This window comes from Nanorana parkeri, unplaced genomic scaffold, assembly GCF_000935625.1.
Source record: "Nanorana parkeri isolate BGI_ZX_2015 unplaced genomic scaffold, ASM93562v1 scaffold1610, whole genome shotgun sequence".
NCBI lineage: Eukaryota > Metazoa > Chordata > Amphibia > Anura > Dicroglossidae > Nanorana > Nanorana parkeri.
In genome coordinates, this window is record NW_017307878.1 from 130,166 (window position 1) to 151,916 (window position 21,751).

At 41.8% G+C, this 21,751-nt stretch overlaps 1 protein-coding gene across 1 annotated transcript in view; it reads right to left on the reverse strand.

Annotated features, from left to right (window-relative positions):
- Positions 1-653: 653 nt before the first annotated feature.
- ST6GALNAC3 (ST6 N-acetylgalactosaminide alpha-2,6-sialyltransferase 3) overlaps positions 654-21,751 on the reverse strand; it is a 219,508-nt gene continuing 198,410 nt past the window's right edge. The window contains exons 4-5 of the mRNA XM_018570848.1: positions 1,947-2,054; positions 654-896 (exon numbers count right to left, since the gene is read on the reverse strand). Of these exons, the coding sequence (XP_018426350.1) occupies positions 710-896; positions 1,947-2,054 (295 nt within the window). The 3' untranslated portion in view covers positions 654-709. The remainder of the gene's footprint in view (positions 897-1,946; positions 2,055-21,751) is intronic.

Sequence of the window (21,751 nt, forward strand, 5' to 3'; positions counted from 1 at the left end):
CTCCCTCTTTCATTCTGTTTTTCTGATAAGCTACCAGTTACTGCTCTTTCCCGGTATGGTTTGCGTTAAAGGAAAGGCGTTTTTAGACCTCACAAGCTACTCTTGTATGCATCAGCTGGGCAGAGGACTATTTTTTTTTTCACTAGGGGAGTTTATATTCAGGAAGAACTATACATATGCTGTCAAGGCAGTCTCTAAAATCACAGTGGAAAAAACTAAGTTGACCAAAGTGGCTGCAGTAACAGTAAAAAGCAGCTGTAAATTGCATCAGAAATAAGCTGGGTTTTGCATTTCACTTGAAATATTGTTGGCAGTCTTGTAGGCTGTATATGAGTAATAAATACTGGAAGAAACTGGGTAGTGGTGGGTGCGGGATATAGGGAGAAGCCACTATCCAGGCTCAAGAGGCTGGACTGGGCCATTGGGCCTCCTCCCCTTGATCCTCTATTAGGGAACCTGGTGATGCCCCAAGTGGTAGAAGAGTGTTCCCAACAATACCATTACCATAATATTAAGCCCTGTAATATCCTCTTGCCCTTCCTGCTGGAAGGTTTGCTCCCAACGACTTGCCAGAAAGCGAGGTTGTCACTTAAAGCCAAAACCTTGCCTCTTAAAGTGCTTTCAGAATACCGAATGTCATTTCATAGGAGTCCTGTTGGGTATTATTATGGAAGGTTTTGAGGTTCTGAAAGTTTCTGAGTGATTTATTTCAAGGTAATGTCCAGTCCGGGTGGGAGAAGGTTATATTATGCAGCTTCGACCACTTGGCAAAGACTCGCTTCTCCGTGATGAAGCGGTGGCCGCCATATGGAGCGTTCTCGTGGAGGATATACTCATCACATTCGTATCTTCCTGGTTCGTAATAGTGATAGGGAACCTTCCGGAAGCCATTTGTTCTGAAAAGGAAAGAATTGAGATTAATAATGGGGAACGTCAAATGTTTTTAATTGTTAAATTGTGTTTATAGTAGGGTAAAGTATATTCTGAATAATGCTTTTTTATCATCTTTTTTACAGTAGTTACGGAGTTGTGCCTTCTCCCTCTGCTTGTGGAGTATACATAGCAGGCTCCATCCATAACAACTTTAAGCTCATTAAAATAAAACTGAAGTCAAAACATTTCTTTAGTTTAGAATAGAGTAATGGGAGTAAAAACCCCTGACAGTTTTTTTTTTACCATTTGTCCCCCATTGGGAAGATTTTTCTTCACTTCCTGTCCAATAGCCACAAAAGGAAGTCAGAATAAATCCCTCCAAAGTGAATCCTGGTGGTCAGCAAGGTCACTAGAACTAGTGGAAGATTTGCCATCTATTCCTGATCTGGTGACAACCCAGAATTTTGGATTTTCTTTTACTTTCAGTGATAACGATCAACAGAACAAATAGTGAGAGAGGGTCTTCTAATCTCTCCTAATGTCACACGTGCCTTCTGATAACAAGCCACATCTCTGAGCTAATGCAATATAATTTTTACACCTTAGGAACACCAGTAGAGGAACTCTGGAAAGGAATTATAAAATTCATAAAATTATTTAAATAAATAAGGTAAACTTGGTTTATATTGTGTGTGTGATATTCATATGGTCGTTCCCAACTCTTAGCAATTCTATGGACCAGGGCGCCATGTTTGATACACTTGAAAGCTTCTATTCACATACTTTTCTTACAAATTAGGGTCTTGCTTTAACCCTCCCAGTTACACAGGCTTGGGACCAGTATGCAGAACGAGATAACACATGTGCATAGCAGATTTTTACACATATTCTAGGGCCAACTCAGACAGAAGCCAACGTCTTAACCATGACTCGAATCAAGAATCACAGGGCTGCAAGGCAGACATGCTAACTACTGAGCCACTGTGTTTGGACTATTGCAGACTTTAGAACATCTTTCACTTAACACCTTCTGTAAATCTAGGTGTGCAGTTGCCAATGCCAATAATTCTTACGTGCAATATGTGTCATTAATCATTCCATAAACGTGGATTCCTTCACATGCGTCCATGGCGAGGATCATAGTGAACCAGCCGGTACTGAGGTACGATCCAGACTGAACTCTGCAAGGCAAAGAGAGTATGTTAGGAGTTAGGATATTTACAATGTATCTATTATTCAGAATGTAATAATGTGAAGAAAGAGAATGAAGGGAGAGGATAACTAAGCAAGTACATTTCAAAGAAATCTCATAGACCTAGCCACACCTAATAAAGGGAGATTCCAGCTTATACCATGGTGTTGTTGGACCATATATTTATTAACGGGTATGTCAGGCAACATTAAGAAAACAAACATATTCAGTACATTTCTGCGATACATGCACATTACCCCATTTTGTTTCTTTTCAAACATTACATGTAACAGTTGATCTGCCAGAAATTCCCTGAGCTCCACAGCCCTGCCTGCTTCACCTCTTCATCTCTCCCACCCTTAGGCCCCATTCACACTTGGCGATTCGCAAATCACGCGTTTGTCGTGCGATTTGCATGTTGCGCGATATCGCGCAAATGCTTGCATCAAAAACCATTGAATCGCAGCAAAATCCGCTCCAAAAAGGGTCCTGCTGTAGCGACACGCGACCCGCGACAGAAGGACCCTTTGCCCCATTGCAAAGCATTGAAGAGTGATATCGCGCGGTAAATAGGCGCGATATCGCGGGAATTACCGCGCGATAAATCGCTCAATGTGAACGGGGCCTTAGGGGTACCTGGTTTAATCCAGCGATCAAACACATGTATTTGGGTCCAGCGCAGCTATCACATCTTCTGCAATTCTCCTATGTTAAAGAGAATAGGATAAGGGGAAGTATTCTGTAGTCCTAACACACTTCCTCTCCTAGGGTGATAACACTGCTCTTCCATTCAATCTAGATATAGCCGAAGTCCAAGGGTCTTCACTAAAGATTTAAAAAAATTATTCATGGAGCAAATACTTACTGTTTGTTCCTCCCCATGTGTTCTCAACTCATTTCCCCATTTTGGTTTACTCATAAAGATGATGAGTAAGCCTCTGTGAGTAAGCCGGAATGATGAAACACGTTAGAGGTTGAGCACACATGGGGAGGAAAAAACAGTATTTATTTGCTTCATAAATAAAGATTTTCATCCCTTGGAGTGCAGCTATTTCTGGATTGAGTTGCTATGGGCTGCGGCGCACATGTTTGCCTGCTGCCTTGGATGCAATTGTAGTGCAAGTCTGGTTTTGTAATGTGAGTGGTGTTTGCTGTGGCTGCTCTTCCACAGTTCTTAATCCATGTCAGTAGCCACAGGACATGGCTACTAACATGGATTACCTTGCTGGATGCTGTTATTGACCCTGGGTTACTTCTGGGTTTATTAATAACATTTATTTGAAGAGCCAGTAAGTGTTTGGGTTTTATTTTATTTAAGGATTTTTTATTTGCTGGTGTTGTCCCACTTTATGTGGGAATGGGTGAAGGGTACAAATATACTCCTCTACTCATTCCCCGGGGAAGGGATTTCTATTTGGTGACACCCTTAATACAAAGGGTCTTTCAGATTCCACTATAAATACCCCCATTTTACTATTACTGCCTCCTTCCATGTGCTTTTTGGGGCACATGGAAGTGGGGAAGAGGTTCTTGGCTCTCAACATTGAGAGAAGGGTGCTTTGTAAAGCCTGAATGGTTGCCTATGTTGAAAGGCATGTGGACTGGTTTGGTTGGTAAAGTAAGGAGGTGGGGATGGGTGCGCTCGCTCACTACACTGCCTTTCCTGCCCATATGGGCAACATACTAGATCTAGCAGGAATAATAAGGGAACCCCATGCCATGTTTTAATGTTTTTTTTTATTTTTAATTACTACATATCCTCCACAGCTGTGAGGGCTTTTTATGGAATTCTGGTGAAAATACATTGTGGAATTATAAACCAGCCCTGTACTGGTTTATAATTTAACAGTGTAGATAGACCCCTGCTGACTTTATATTTTTATATTACTATGATACAGGATTTTTATAGTGCAGTTTGTGCAGCACTTTATAAATTAAAGGGAGGCAGTACAGTAATATGCGTATAAGTACCGCTCCGCACATATAATTATGGACGCTGTGTGACTTTAAGGCTTTCATACATTTTAACCTATGCACAGTTTTGGCACATTTGCGGATACTACTATAGCTGGAAAGCGCAGAAGTCGCCCAGAATATTGCACTTGTACTTTTTTTTTGCCATTCACGCTTTTGTGCCGCGCATATGACGCCTAGGTGTGAACATGGTACATTAAAATGTATGGGTTTTTGTGTTTTGCGCAGGTGTGAACAGAGCCTTAGGGGTTACTTTATAAAAGTTCTGCTTGATGTTGTTCGCATGGCACTAGGGCCCCTAGATGACGCTGATGAATATAGGAACTTTTATAAATATGCGGCAAGGTGGTTTAATGATTAGCACTTCTTCCTTGCGGCACTGGAGGTTCCCAGTTCAAATCCCAGTCAGGACACTATCTGCAAGTGGTTTGTATGTTCTCCCTGTGCTCACTTGGGTTCCCTCTGGCTTCCTCCCACACTCCAAAGTCATTCTGGAAGGTAAATTGCCTCCTGTCTAAATTGTCCCTGTATGTATGTGAGAAAGGGACCTTAGATTGTAAGCTCCTTGAGGGCAGGGACTGAGGTGAATGCAGATTATGTAAAATGCTGTGCAAATTGTCAGTTCTATATAAATACCTGTAAAAATAAATGAACCCGTGTTTATTTTTGCACTGGAACATCACGGATGTTCAGTTCCAGCTTTTCAGAACCGCATCTGCGCAGTGTGGGACGAACAGACGAACACAAGCAGGAACCCTACTCCTGGCCTGATGGGCCCATTGACACATATTCCCCTGCCATCCCCGATAGCTCTAAACTTCAGAAAGAAGTTCCATCCTTCCGAATATACAGTAGAGTTTCTCTACCAGACACTGCAAATACATTCTGTACCTTCCTGTGACTGCAGTGAAGGGATGTTTTTCATTCTCACAGTTTAAAAGTATTGCTTCAATCTTCAAGTTGACTGCCGGCTGACACCCAATCTAGCACCAGAGGCTGCAGATCAGCAGGTAAGTGTAGAAATTCTATTAGTTTGGCGACCCGGGGTTTACAACATTCATTTTAAATGGAATCAAAATCCTACACATGAATAGGTAGGCAGAAAAATGTCCCCCCACACTGTCCTTGTGCCAATTACCGCAACGGTGGAGACAGAAAAAGTTTCCGCAAACTTCGAGGGGGGGAGGGGTTGGTGGTGATGATGCAGCTACAGATCCAAGCTCTAGACAGTGTCCGCCATAAATTGTAGCTGGAATATTGGGATCTGTGTCAGCTGAGGAGACATATGGCGCAGGCATCATGAGGGGCGTTCGGCAAAGCAATGTCTCCGCGACTGAACCCAAACAGCTAGCAGGGAAATGAGGTTCTGCAAGGTTAATGGCTTGTTTTAGAGACAGGATTGCCGAATACGGGAGGAGGGAGATAGCGCAGCATAAACAACGGATGTTTTCATTTGGAAGAACTCAGAGAATGAGATTAGCACAGCCATAAAAAAAGAAAATCCCGCTGTTGGTTTCTTTGGTAGTTTAATTTTTAATTTTGTTATACGCCGATGTTACAGAGGTTATTTCAAAGTTCAAGACAATGTAGATGTTTTCGTATGTCCGTCTAGAGAACAACCATTAGTATGTGTAGCATGGTGTGGCTTTAAAAGAGAAGATATTTTACTCATAATATCTTCATCAGAAAGCACAGCCTAAAATATAGATCCACACAGATAGGCAGCTGTTTCAAATTTTCTTTTTGTTCAATCATTTTTTATTAGTTTTAGCAAAAGCTCAAAAACAATATATGTACAGCTTGAATGAGATGGTTACATTAGATAATAAATACATCAAATATAAAATTACATATCCAGTACTGCGTAACTGTACAGTGGTCAAAACCCTGAGGCAAATATTTATCCATGGCTGCCAAACTTTGGAGTATTTAGCAATCCTGTTCACAATGGTAGCTCTGATCTTTTTGTGAATCATAGCCTGGGTAACCCTATTCTTGGCATTGATCACATTAAAGTGATACTAAACTCAGGAGGTAAATCTCAAAAATGCATTTCAAGTACTTTAAATATTAACAAATATGTATCTTATTTGTGTATCACTCGGCTGTAGATCCTCAAATCATCTCTGAATTGGTGCTGACACTGTCCTTCCTTCTGGAGGGGGGCTACTTTTGTTCTCCATGGTCCCTGCGTGTGCTGTAAAGTAGCCACCGCTCCAAGCTCGCTCCCATAATACACTACAACCTCTTAGTTAGCTAATTTGTATTGAAGTTATAGTCTTCTATGGAAGCAAGCTACATTACAACGCACATAGGGACCATGGGGAACAAACGTTGCAAACCTCCAGAAGGAAGGACAGTATCAGCACCAATTCGGAGATGATTTGAGGATCTTCAGTCAAGTGATACACAATTAAGATACAGTTTCGTTAATAGTTAAAGTACCTGAATGCTTTTTTAAGATTTAACTCCTGAGTTTAGTGTCACTTTAAGTCTAGGAGTTCTCCAGGCCTTAGCCACGGTTTGCTTTGCAGCTGTTAGGATTATAATTTGCAGTTTAAATTGGGATTTAGTGATGTCCGGCGACATTTGTTGAGGAGTGCATGGGATGAGTTAGGTGCCATAGTGTAATCCAGCCAGTTCGAGAGGATCCAATATATTGCACCCCAAAAGGTGCAAGCAAAAGGTCATGTCCACCAGATATGTAATTAATCCCCTTGGTCAGCGCAACCTCTAAAACAGGTGGATTGATAACCTGGCACAAATTTTGCAATTCTAGCTGTATTTAAGTACCGGTGTGAGAGTACTTTGAAATTTTTTAAAGAGCAGCTACATTTAGGTAACATGACTTAGTTGAGAACCAATTCTGGTCCCAGTCATAATTCAAATCTTTTTCATCATCAGAATAAGATATGCATACCACCCAGCTTTAATGATGGCAAACCAAAGAAACTAGAAATCTCAAGAGACATAGCCGCACTCTGGAGCGAGTGTGGCGTAAAACTTTACCCTGTACAAAGCTACCCTCCTAAAATATAACTCCTCCCTCCGTGCTTCCAAACAGACTTATTTTGTCACTCTCATTAATACACTCTCATCCAGACCTCATCAACTCTTCTCTACTTTAAACTCTCTACTTCGTCCCCCACCGCCACCTCCCACTAACTCACTCACTGCCCAGGACATTGCGATTCATTTCAAAAACAAAATAGATGGAATCCGAGATGAAATGCCCACTGTCCAGTCACCTCTCCCTGTGTATGTACCGGACCCTCCGTCACACCTGTTAATTTCCTCTTTTGACCCTGTCTCCACAGAGGAGGTTGCAAAGCTTCTCTCCGACACCCACCTCACCACTTGCCCCCTGGACCCTGTGCCCTCACCGCTAGTCTGATCACCCTCTTGCTCTATCCTACACTCTCTTACTCACATTTGTAATCTTTCACTGGCATCTTCCCTTCCCCTCTAAAACATGCACTGGTCACCCCAATACCCAAAAAACCTTAACTGGACCCCACCAACCTCAGTAATCTCAGACCTATTTCCTTACTCCCCTTCACCTCCAAACTCCTTGAACGCCTCGTCTACAATCGCCTGAGCAGCGACCAAAGCTATAACAACCTTCTCGATCCCCTACAGTCCGGCTTTCGCCCCCAACACTGAAACTGCCCTCCTAAAAATCACTAAGGACTTACTAAAAGCTAAAAACAACGGCCACTACTCCGTACTCTTGCTATTAGACCTTTCTGCTGCTTTTGACACTGTTGACCACCCTCTGCTCCTCAGAAAACTCCACTCGCTTGGCCTACAAGACTCTGCTCTCTCATGGTTCTCCTCCTACCTATCTAGGCGGTCATTTAGTGTAACCTACAAATCTACATCTTCCTCTCCTCTTCCCCTGTCTGTTGGGGTCCCCCAAGGCTCTGTCCTTGGACCCCTTCTCTTCTCTATCTACACCTCCTCTCTTGGTCAGCTGATCTCCTCACATGGCTTCCAGTATCACCTCTATGCTGACGACACTCAAATATATCTCTCCACTCCACAACTCACTGCTTCAGTCTCCTTACACATCACTAATTTACTAACTGATATATCCGTCTGGATGTCACAACATTTCCTAAAGCTCAATCTATCAAAAACTGAGCTTATGGTATTCACACCCCCCTGCACACCCTCCCCCAACTTTTCAATTATGATTAACGATACAATCATACAACCCTCCCCCCATGCCAGGGTGCTGGGTGTCATTCTTGACACGTCACAAACCTCACCTTTCTTCACCACATCCAATCACTATCCAAATCCTGCCACCTTCACCTTCGTAACATCTCTAAAATACGCTCCTTCCTCACCAATGAAACCACAAAGCTGCTTATCCACTCCCATGTTATCTCTTGTCTCGACTACTGTAACTCCCTCCTCATTGGCCTACCTCTACACAGGCTATCCCCTCTTCAATCTATCATAAATGCTGCTGCCAGACTCATACACATTACCAACCGCTCAGTGTCTGCAACCCCCCTCTGTCAATCCCTGCACTGGCTTCCAATAGCCCAAAGGATAAAATTCAAAATATTAACAACCACTTACAAAGCCATCCACTACTGTGCCCCCGTCTATATCTCAAACCTTATCTCCAAGTATCACCCTAAACGTCCCCTCCGATCCTCCCAAGACCTCTTGCTCTCTAGCTCCCTTGTCAACTCCTCCCATGCTCGCCTCCAGGACTTCACCAGCATCTCCCCTGTTCTGTGGAACTCATTACCTCCACCTGTCCGCCTATATCCTACTCTGTCTACCTTTAGGCGTTCCCTTAAGACTCATCTCTTCAGGGAAGCTTATCCAACCTAACCACTAAAATATTAATCTCTAAAACAATTCATCCCCACACAGCTACCTTCTCACGTATCACTTCCCCCTCCCGTTAGATTGTAAGCCCTCAGGGGCAGGGCCCTCCTCACCATATTGTCTTGAATTGTATTGTAATTGTAATGTCTTCCTTATATTGTAAAGCACTTCGCAGACTGTTGGCACTATATAAATCCTGTATAATAATAATAATAATAATATCTTCTCACTACTCTCTCTCTTTCAGTCTCTTCTCTGTGGCGTACGATCAACGATTTTATGGGGTCCAGGGACACTGAAGATCCCCCAACTCTGAGGGAAACTCCTTGACACTTTCTAATTGTGAGATGTTGAGGGTCTAGCCACAGGTCTTATAAAATGCTTGGATGGTGATTTGTTGAATCCGTGAGCTGTAAAATGTTACTTTCTTCTATCATTGTTCTGTAAACTTTCCCCTGTATGTTACAATCTTTTCTTGACTCTCAAATAGTTGATATTCCTTTATTGGAACCACATAAAATATGCCCCACTTTACTATTGCAGTGTTTTTTTTTTCATCAAACAGGTGGATCGGTAGGCGAGGTCAAGTCTCTTAGGTCTGCCTCTTAGGTCTGCAGACCTAGCATCGCTTTTTGAGGGGACTTCTGAAGTCGGTAGTCTAACAGAATCAGCCCAGAACAAATGTTGCACTAAAGGATGAAATCATCCATGCATGTAACAACGTCAAGTCTGCTACATTATGAAATATTCAATGTTTTCATACTCATACAACATATACACAAGTGTTGCGAAGGCCAAGGCTATCAATTTGAGGATAACAGTAATAAAACATTAAAATACAATCTTGCTAGACCTCTGGGTGACGGCTCTCATCTGCTGGGACTGCAGGACTGGCACATAGCACACTGACTCGTGGCATTTGTATGTAGGCAGCGTCTGTAAACTATGTCGAAGGCATTTCATATTTTTCATCTGAGTCAGCGGGGTGTTTCAGACAATCAGATGAAATATGTATGGAGAGGAATATGTGCGCATCGAGTTTACACAATGTAAGTGAGGAGAGCTGTATCAGCGGGAAGACCTCACCTCTGTGTACTATACCAGAAGCACATTATTACAGGAGAAGATGGCTTATCACACTTGTGCTGCTCTTCATTGCCTGAATCCTGACAAAATGACACCGAGGGCACAACAGGCTCCGCATACTTGTCTGTGTGTCTTTAAAGCAACTCTGTCACCCAATGAAAAGTGTAAAGTGATATTAAAGTCAAAAGGCTTTTAAGTTTTTTCAAATGCTGATGAAATCACTTACAATGGACGTCACTCCTTGATGTTTAACAGTTGTAGTTTCATACAGAATCAACTGAGTCCTCTGAGCACTGGCCCTGATGTCCAATTTTAGGGTAGCTTCTTTGCCTTGTAGGGTCCTAAGAAGCCACCCTTGTGTGTGCTAGAAAGCTGTGTGTGTCTCCACAAACACACAAACATAATATGGCAAGGCAAGACACTCCCTCCTGCTTTCGGCTAATCCTTCTTTCCTTCTCCAAGGCTCTGCTGTCTTTTATGATCAGGTACTGGACAGGAAGTTCAGGGAAGCCAAACAGAGAGTTGGAGCTTTTAGAAAACATGATAACTGTAAGTGTTTGGGCACAAATTTGAAGAAATACTTTGCTGGGCAATACATATTTGTTTGATCTGGATTAATTATTGAGAAAAGGGTGTAATACTACTTTCAATAAAAGTCCACGGGTGCAAACACAGGGTGTTAAGGTGCCCACTTTTAAATCTTTGCAAAACGTCTGTGGTGGTCTGCAACTTCCAGCATGCATTGCAGGATGTGGGGGAGGTACTTGTGTCAGGATATCAGGAACTTTATAGGAGCATTAAAGGAGAACTATGAGGTGAGTGCTTTTCACTCACCTCATAGTTCTAGCCGACCTGTGACAATGAGACTGTCACAGGTCGGCTCAGTAGATCAGGAGGTGAGCGAACACATACCGGAGTTCACTCACCTCTCGATCATGTCACGGCTCTCTGCCGTGACAGGGGAGGGGCTGTATTCCCCCCTCCCCGCTCCGATCTGCCAGCGCTGACTGGTGGATCGGATGGGGGAGGGGGCGGGTACAGCTGGCTCTGCCTCTAGATAGGCAGAGCCAGCTGTCAGTCACGCAGCTGGTACGGATCCCGGCACAATTGTCGGGATCCGCTTCAGCTGCGGCGTCTCAGTATACCGCGAGCAGTAGCTCGCGTTATACTGCGGCGTCTCAGTATACCACGAGCTACAGCTGGTGGTATACTGAGCCTAGGGTAACGGGAGGACGCTAGTTTGTGTCCTCCCGTTACCCTACGGAGAACTATGGGGAAAAGACTTAACCCCATAGTTCTCCTTTAAACACTATTATTGTGTGATAGGCTAGGCTGGTCTAGATTGGGCCTATGAAAGAATTTGTAAAAAATCTTATTTCATTATTAGAATTGTGTACAAGTACTTATGAAACATTTTATAGACCGCCCCCTTATTCATTTTTTCACTTACTAGCCTAAGGACAACACTTAGGCTGAGACCCCTATGGTCTAACAATTGCTACCCTTTTACCTGCCTGACCTCATACTGTAAACACGTGCTGTCTTTCAGCTCCTGACTAGGGATGAACCGAACACCCCCGTGTTCGGTTCTAATTCGAACTTTTGAACATGGAAAAAGTTCTAATTCGAACTTAGAACTCAATGTAAGTCTATGGGGGCTAGAACTCAGAAAATGAAATGTCCCCATTTTGAAGACTTATATGCAATTTATTGGCCATAAAAAGTGTATGTCTATCTATCTATCTATCTATCTATCTATCTATCTATCTATCTATCTATCTATCTATTTCTCTAGATGTATCTCTATCTGCTATAACTCTCTCTCTCTTAGCTGTGAGACATGATTGGGCAGAGTCATCATGACTTTGCCCAATCATGGCTCTAAATGTGTACTGAGCCCTGATAGCCAATTACAGCTTTGGAGGGCGCAGTGCATTGTGGGATGTTCCCGCGGTCGAACAGACCGCAAACATCCCGCAATGTTCGGCGTTCAGCAAACGCTAGAACAGGCTATGTTCGAGTCGAACCTATGTTCGATTCGAAAATGCAGCCCATCACTACTCCTTCAATGTAATTATTTTTCCATTTTTGGGTTGTTTTCTTTTTTTTTAGGCCCAGTGATTTAAGATGGTGGGCTACGATAAATATTTCAGCTGCTAGGGACTACACATTCCAATTCACGAGGACTGTAAATAACTATGAGGCTCTGATATGTGCTACTCCTTTGCAAACTCAGCAGCATTATAGCCATAAGACACCCCATCCCCACACCTTCCCCCGTCATTGGCTAGTATTTTTAGGAAAAGAAAGCAGCAATGGCAGCCTCTATATTTCTCCTAGCCCACCATCCCTTTAAATCAGCCCAGAGAAATTCCAAGATGTTGTTTTAGAACATTTTTCATGTCTTCCCCATCTACATTGTAAGGAAGCCTCACAAATCACTGCACTTTCTAGTGAATTGTACCACTAATCAAAATAACTCAATAATACACATTAAGGCCTAATGCGGCTACTTATTCTATGCCAGTTCTTGGGAGAACACAAATTCAGCAGATCAGGTTGGGGGAAAAAATGATTTACGGCGTTCAAAAACACAATAAACAGGAAAAAATCTTTAGAGTAATCCTTCTCTCTCTCTCTCATATATTTCAAGCTTGAATTGTAATAAGCGAAGAAGATGTCACATCTAGAAATGTCAATAAAATGGCACAAAAAAAAAAAGAATGTATTTTAAGACAGACTCTGAAACATAATTTCAGTCTTTAAAGGAAAGTACAATGTAATTTTAGCAAGCCCATATTTAAGTCATTATTCCAGTATTTATCGTCAGCCTTTGACTCAATAATGGCATATTTACAGTCATTACAGCTTCCTTAGACATAATGCATTAAAAATTGACTCAAAAAAACCCTCTAAAATGTCTTTCTTTTCTTTGTTTGATTTATGGACATGATTGCCGCATCTCCTCTTTCTTCTTGAGCTCCAAGGGCAGGGGGCGAAAATTCCTATGTGGCTGTAGGCTGCATCAATTCCATAGGTGCCACTGTTCTATTGAACATGTGACTCCTGCCAGGAAAACTCCTATATAACTGTAGGCTGCATCCGTTCTACAAGTGCCACTGCTCTACTGACCATGTGACTCCTGCCAGGAAAAGTCCCATATAACTATAGACTGCATCCGTTCTACAAGTGCCACTGCTCTACTGACCATGTGACTCCTGCCAGGAAAAGTCCTATATGACTATAGGCTGTATCAGTTCTACAAGTGCCACTGCCCTATTGGCCATGTGACTCCTGCCAGGAAAAGTCCCATATAACTATAGACTGCATCCGTTCTACAAGTGCCACTGCTCTACTGACCATGTGACTCCTGCCAGGAAAAGTCCTATATGACTATAGGCTGTATCAGTTCTACAAGTGCCACTGCCCTACTGACCATGTGACTCCTGCCAGGAAAAGTCCTATATGACTATAGGCTGTATCAGTTCTACAAGTGCCACTGCCCTACTGACCATGTGACTCCTGCCAGGAAAACTCCTATATCCTATATGACTATAGGCTGCATCCGTTCTACAAGTGCCACTGCTCTATTGACAATGTGACTCCTGCCAGGAAAACTTCTATATAACTTTAAGCTGCATCAGTTCTATAAGTGCCACTGCTCTATTGACAATGTGACTCCTGCCAGGGGCCCCTATCATCCAGGCTTTCCAGGGCTGGGTGGGGAACAAATGTCAATATGTGATGTCACAGGTTAACTACGGGACTACAGGCATGTCACACGTTGGTGCTGCCTCATGTAGGTCCCATTGAAAAATTAGGGAGGCAACCTTACTATGCTAACATGGACCTGAATCTGGATTTGCATCTGTTCTTTTTATTTGGACTGTGCTGGTATCAGAATTTTTTTCTTGTCCGTTTTAGGTCACTGTAGAAGAAATAGTTACCATCTTAAGTGCTGACATTTATTTGTATTATATGTTATTACCATGTATCTTTTATCAGTGAGACTACAGCTTAGTTGTCTTGCCTTTATAAAGATTATGATAGTTCTCTTTTTTTAAAATATTGTAATTGTATCTGACAATTACAGTGTTAAACAGATTACCACTGTCACCTTCAGGCTGCAGTAACATCTGCAGGCTTAAGGCTTATTTTGTCAAGAAAGCCTCTGGTCTGCATGTGATCACTATGTCATAGGTGACTCACTAACAGAATCGGTTAGCCATTGTCAGTGGGGACTGGAGCTGTCAGGGGCAGCTAACATTCACAGCACGCAGCTGCACAAAGTGTTGGCTGGTAATGCTCAAAGGAGGGTGTTTAATAACATATCCCCAGCATGGGGCATCACTGCAGGTGGGAAAGGGGTTAGAGGGAGATTGTTAAGTAAAACAATATTGACTTTACCAATATGGCAAAGATTCCTTTGAATAAATCAGTCCACTGTGGCTGGTTAATATTTTTAGCCACTATTAGGCCTAACTTTCCCTACTCTTACCTATTCTCCTCTGAACTATAAAACATAAACTAGACTTTAAAGAAGGGAGGCCATTTGCAAATTCTAAGCACAATAACATTTGGTACATTATGTAAATATGATGTTTTTATAGGTAACATTTGCCTATTTGCAGAACGTTTTTATAGGATTATAGGATTTTATAGATGTTTTTATAGGATGTTCATAAAATAGGTGCAATTGTTATTTTAACTTCTAGGGGGTTATTCACAAAGGAGCCATCTGTGATCTTATGGCTGGCTCCACCCAGCTGTAATGACAGATCAGTGTCCCCAAATGACCTGGGGACGCTGATCTGTCATTAAACAATAACAACTGGGTGGAGCCGGCCGTGACGTCACAGACAGCTCCACCCCGTTGTTATTCATTGGCCGGGACCTGCTAGAAGTCTCTAGCAGATGCCAGCCAATAGAAAACAGTTGCCTTCGACAGCTGAGTGAAAAACCCTGTTAGTATTTTTTTGTACAGTGAATCAAAATATTAATGGGAAATCTTTATATTGGGTTAGTGTACGATATCAGAACGCCAGACCATTTTAAAGATGACATTTAAAAAAAAAAAGCTTTGGATAGAGTAGGGAAGAATAAGCAAACCTGTCAGGTTTTTATTGCTGTGTTCCCGCTATGGATATTCACCCACTTTATTTGTCCAAGTGACCAATGTCACCGGGACTGAAAGTTAGAGAAAATCCAAAATTTTTAGTTGTTCCAAGAACAGGAATGGAGGGGAAATCATTGAGGGCCTGTTCACACGACGTCCGTTATGTGTGCTGACCTGATCCGTATGCTCCTGCACTAAAAATGCATCCCAATGTATCCCTATGTGTTTTATGGGCAACAGTTTTCACGTGCGCAGTCCGTTCAGGTTACGACAGAAAAATACTGCATGTCACATTTTGTACGGTCAGGAAATGGTCAGGAAACGCAAAACGCATAAAAAACGCAGCAAAACACATAGCAGCATGTCTGCTGATCCGCACCTGATCCGGACCTGATCAGGACCTGAAACTCATGTGAACAGGCCCTAAAAGAGGACCCTTGTCGCAGTGACAACTGTCTAAGAGAATTTCTCACACTTCATACAGACTTCCCGTTGTGTCTACTGGACAGGACATTAAGGGAAATCTTCCCAATCACAAAAAAAGACGGTTTTAATCCTTCCCTAATCTATACAAAATGTTTTTTATTATTTTTAAATTTAAATTAATTTTTTTAAATTTAAGATACACTGTACAACCCATAGACATATCGCCACAACCATATCTAATTCATAACAAGTGCCTTGCAACGCAAACCCTCCAGAAACTAACAGACTTGCCAGTTCCTCCCCCAGAAAGGGTTCTTTTTGATTAGTCTTTAACTTTCTAGACAAACACTTTTTATTTGATTTTCCCAGTATTGCCATAATCAAAATCCGCTGTTCCCGGACAGGTAAACACATCTGATTCTATTATGTCAATGGTAACAATATTTTAATTGGAAAATAATGTTGCTTTTTTCCCCCCCGGGCATAAAAAAACGCTGCTTTTGGAGAGAACAGTGAAACGTTTCATTCTAAGTTCTGCTTCTCAAACTCATGAAAAGCTGATTTTACACAGCACTGTGGTGAAATGATACCCTGACAAGCAACGCTCATTAAAAGAGCATTATCTGCTCGGCCTGTGATCTACTGTAGGAGCTTACAAGACCCTGGAGGATTTTTCCCGCATCCTCTACTGCGATATATTTTCCAAAGAACATATAAACATATCAGCTCAGGAGAAAAAAGGAAATTCTTTATATTTGTAATTAATTTAAAGAATACAGGGAGCAGGACAAATTTATGTGCGACTCTGTAAATTAAAACCGGGCACAAAATTAGTGAGTGAAGAATTAAAAGTATGAGGTTAGTATGGAAAGTACTATAGAAATGATTGGCAGAAACAGAAGCAAAGGCTGCTGGCGGTTTATGTTGTATAATAGCCGCTAGCAAAAGTCTGTAACTAGCAAGTAGTAAGAGGTTTTGTGTTAAACTGGACCTATACTCATAAAATAAAGGTTTGCTATCTTATAGGCAACATAGACAAAGATTAATTGTGACTAAGCAGTATCCATTCATATTTTCCTTTTGCCTTGAAATCCTTCTCTAAAATTGCGTACGCTAACATGTGACTATGCCAAGGCACTCCTATTCCTGTAGCCTCATAGCTGCATATCTGCTGTGTGAGATCATCTAAAGGTAGATCCCATGCTTGCCTGCCTCTCAAGACTGTTAGTGTTACCAGATTTGGAGTGAGCTCTGGAGATGTCACTACTGTGCTGCTTACTGTTCTTCTTGTTGGACACAAAGCTGTACCTGACGACCTGCAGTAGCAATATCTCCCTGCTTCGGCTTTGTAGATCTGTCATAGATCTCCTGCTGCTTCATGATCAGTCCCCTACTAGTCCTCAGAGAGGGAGGGAGGTTGGACATCAGGAAGCAAAGCCCTACTCCTATTCCAAGACAGCCTCCTATACACAGAGACAAAATTCCAAATGAGGCATGATAAGTAGGTCCCAGGGAAAAGATCAGCTGCAGGGAACCTTCAGTCAATACTGGTGATTGGTCTTTGTCCTACACAATTTTGTAGCATGGCTTCAAATGTATAGGTCCTTTTTGAGCACTAACCACTTTCAAGACCAGAATGGCCCCAAGTGTGTGCTTATTTGAAGAGATCAGTTTTGTCAATGAAAACTAATCATTATCAGCATGTCTGTACACTAAAAAGCCTAATCTAATGTCAGTGGGTCACCTGTGGACACCATCAAGTCAAGCTCCCTGAGGGGAAATGGGTAAACCAAAATGGGAATTGACTGAAGCCCACCTTTTGTGACCTTCTACAAAGACCTAAACACAAGTGGCCATCCAAATTGACTGTGCATATTTAGGGAAGTGACGGCCATAAAGACAACCATGGAACTATGGCATCAATGCCAGCAGTTTCTGAAGGAGTTTTGCACAGTAAAATAGAAACCACATTCTCATAACAAATAGACAAATGTGTATATCCTGGTTATGTTCCACTCTCTTCAGATATAATTACGTAGTTCTATGATGAATGTGAGTATCCAGATAATAACTTAAGCCTTATACTTCTAGCATCAAAACAAGGGCACCTTGTGAGTCTTACTCATGTCTAGCCTCTTTAAAGTGTGCTCAAAAATGTCAAACAATCTGCATTACTCTAACCAAAACCTGGTTCCTTTAAAAATGGTCAAAGTTGTTTTAAAGAAGCAACAAAGAATACAGACGGCTTAAATATTTGACAATGTATTCAGAAATCAGATTCTGGATATGTCAACTCCTGGAGGAACTCAAGAAAGTGACTCAACCTGTTGGACTTCGATGAGATAAATGTACCATTGTAGATCAGTGCAGTCAACTCTTTGTCTTTGTGAAATATGCTGCCACAACATGCATTAACAAAGACTTTGTTCTCTAAATTTCATAAGACTCAATGTCCAAGACAAATTGAAGATGACTAAACTGAAAATCTTTTCACCTTTAATTTGGTTTTGATGGATGATGGTGACATGTAGATGCATGACCTCATCAATTTGCAGATCAAAGCTTTCCTGAAGCAAAGATACTTCTATCAGGCTCTTGACAAATTTTGGTGCTCATAAAAAAGTTATTTTCCATTTTCAGCAAGGAAAGCTCTATTCGCCTTGATCCCATGTGCAACAGCATGCTATATTTAAAATCATAGGTCATTGCATTTTCAGTATAGGTCATTGTGAATGCAAAGGATTCAACACTTTGAAATCAGGAGTGTCTATTTACATGGCTGAATATTTCCTCAACTATGCCAACATACTGTATAAACATAGCCATGGTCATACCAGTAAAGTCTGTCCCCTTTGGGATTCTTTGAGTCAGGAGAGATAAAAGGTATTTTGTATATGAGGTGCCACTAAATATTCTATTAAAGCAGGGATTAAAAAGACTGGTACTGGTTTGGGGGTACTATGGGTAGATTTAAACATGCTTATAAGCACCACCCAAACTGAGGTCATCACAGCCCAAATGTAAGACACAGTGGACCTCCTACCTGTTGCTATTAGGTCCTTGAAACTCTAAAATCAGTGCACAGCTACATTTGGCTGTTTTGTCAGGAGCACTTTTATGTATCTAAAAAGCAACTTCCTATGGCTCTTTACAGCACTTGGTTAAATAGCCATGTGCAGATGTGCACCTTCTAAGTCCATAGACCTCTAAATACAAGGGCCACTCTGGCTTCCATTGTGGCTGCACTCAACACAGTCAGTTGTAGCGAATGCTCAGGTGGTGGTTATGAGCCTTAATATCTGATGATGACTCCAAAAAGGAGTTCTCAAAACTTGAGCATCAAGGATCACCTAGGTGCTGTGACCTGGAGGATTCCTACCCCTTTAAAGTATATAAGTTATATTACGGTGTGTAAACTACAACAGGAGCCCCGAGACTATTCTTTATGCATCAAGAGAAGATAGATTTCACAGCATGCAGAAGCAGTGCCAGAAAATAAGTTAGGGAAATCCCCTGGGCTCTCTGAAAGTTATAAAAAGTCAATAAGTGGTTGAACCCTACTGTAGTAGAAATATTGGTATAGAATAGACTGATCTTTAAAGTGGACCTTTACCCGCTTTCACTAAAAATCACCTCAGCATGAATATCAGCTAGGCGGGTCTGTGCTCTGCATTACTCCAGAGGCCACCAGCTAGTTCTAACTGTAGTCTCTCTCCAACTCAGTCCTTGCAGAATGACAGCAATGGTCTGGAGCACACACAACACACAATATCCAATTCTCATTGAGAATGAAGCAGATGTGGTGGCTACAGTGCTATTCCCCATAGGAATGCCCATAAATTGGACTTTAGCCTGGGGTGGAGCTGACAGCCAGCACATAAAAAGTGCTTTTATCTTCCAACCACTGCATGGATCTGAATGTGATCAATTGCTACATGCACTTGGTACCCCAGGGGAATCAGCAAGGATTTTAGATTTCTAGTAAAAATTCTTCTTTATGTCCATAGCCCCACCCCCACCCCCAAGCTTCCCCAAAGTCTTAAATCTCCAAGTTCTTGGATGTGCAGCCCAGTGTCAGCTGCACAGCCGTTTCACCTTGGGAGTATGCTGGGGGAAGCAAGGCTAAGGACATTTAAAGAACGACTGTACTTTCAGACTTCGAAACCACTCAGTGTAAAAAACCAGCAGTGTGTGGTTACATTTGTTAACACGCCACCGTGTCCTAAAATGAGATTTCTAGGTCATCTTGAATTGGAAGGCACAGCGCATTATAAGAATGGAGAATGAGACTGAAGTAGAGCAGAAATGAATTAACTTTGCTCATATAGTCGAAATGAGAAGATTTGTGGCACAGAAGTTATCCTGCAGTGGAGCTTCAGGATGTCCTCAAGGACACGGCCAGAAACTCAATAGGCCCCATCTACGACAAAGATTAAAATCCACTCAGCTTTCCCTCCTGTTAGCAGTCTGCATTCTATCACATCTGTAAGCATTTTTTTTCCCTGTGTAATATTAATATTTTTTGTGATGGCCTGATATAATTATACCGTGCCATCTGTAGCGATTCCTTGAACACGCATTTCTCGAGAGATGAAAAGAGCTGTTTACCGGAGTCCTTCAGGAATTGTACAAGGATCTTCACTCATCTCAAAAAAAAAAAACTCACATCCCCATAAAGGACAGATAAACTAGAAAACACACGCCACTCTGCCTCTAAGATGACGTGCTTAGAAGCCACAAGCTCACCTCCTTTTAATTATCTGCCAGAACCCTGAAAGCGTCCTGCTACAAATATTGATATAACTCGGTGATTATCAACGTCTTACTGGGTTTCAATTGTGTTCCAGGAAAAACAGTCTTCTAAAGCCACTTGTTACAAAAGAGAGAAATCTCTTTATAGAACAGAATGGTGGGAACATGGAGTGTTATGTTTGCCAACTGAGAGACAAAGGTAAACTCAGCTTAAAGTGACATTAAACCCTCATTTTTTTAACATAAACCAATACTGTAATGTGTGCCTTACTGTAATCCATGGTTGTTTCCCTTCTCTTTGCTGCTCTTCCCTTCCTTTTAAATCTGTATCTCGTCTCATGCTGGGGAGAACTGCCGTTTTGCAGCAGACTGCCTTGTCTCTGAAATGGATACATGGTGTCTGTGTGTAGGTTTGCAACCTGAGCCAGCAGCTACAGGAAGAGGCACTCAGCTGCAAAGGAAAGTTCTCCCCCAGCATGAGAAGACATGAGGATTTAAAAGAAAGAGCAGGAAAGAGAAGGGAAACTACCATGGGTTACAGTAAGGTACACATTACACTATTTTTTAATGTTAAAAAATCTGATGGTTTAATGTCACTTTAATGTTTGCATGTAAACCAACCACATAACACAATCATTTCAGGGGAAAAAGGCAGTGAACCACTTAGGTGTCTATTTATAAAGGAGCAAAGAATCAAATTATTTGATCATTGCCACTTTTCATATGTTCTTTCATTATTTACCAATCAGATGTTTTGATTATTTTTGAAGATGTAATTAAATTTTTTGCATAATATTTTTAAATACATATTTGAAAGTGAGCAACCTTAGCTTCCCATTCCCCAAGGATGTGAGCATGATACTTTCATAATCTGTTCCTTTGCTTGTTTCAAATGCACTCCTTCTTTGCTCAAAACATGCAGGCTAAGTCAACTATACAGTGCTGCTAGCAATGTGCAAACCTTGGCTTTTTGTCAGAAGTCAACAGCTAAGCCCTCAACTCCGTCCCTTGCTATTCCCCCTGATCGCTGGCCAAGCAGAAAGCATTGACACATGATTGTCGCAGAAGGTGCAGAGGTGTGTTTCATGAGGGCTGTAGAAAACATCCTTGCTTCAGCTTTTTGATGCTGCTTGATGGGCAAGATGGCGGCACCCAATGAGTGCTTAAAAAGGTGACAATGCTGTAGTGATTCCACTGCAGGGGTAGCTGTATTTTCACCCAGTCAAAGGAAGGCCTGGCACTGGCAGGATTGCATGGTATATTTAGGCAGGTACATGGGTCAAATTTCATTTGAAATCCTCCAGTTTGCCTTTTAGAGAAGATGATTCCCCACTGTTAAATTTTGAAAGAATTGCCTGTAGTTCTACTTTAAAGTGGACTTGAACTCAACAAGAGAGGATGTACTATGTTATATGGAACATCTAGAAATGATCATTTAATAATTATGCCTCATTGCTGTATATCTATAGTGTGAAATCATCTAA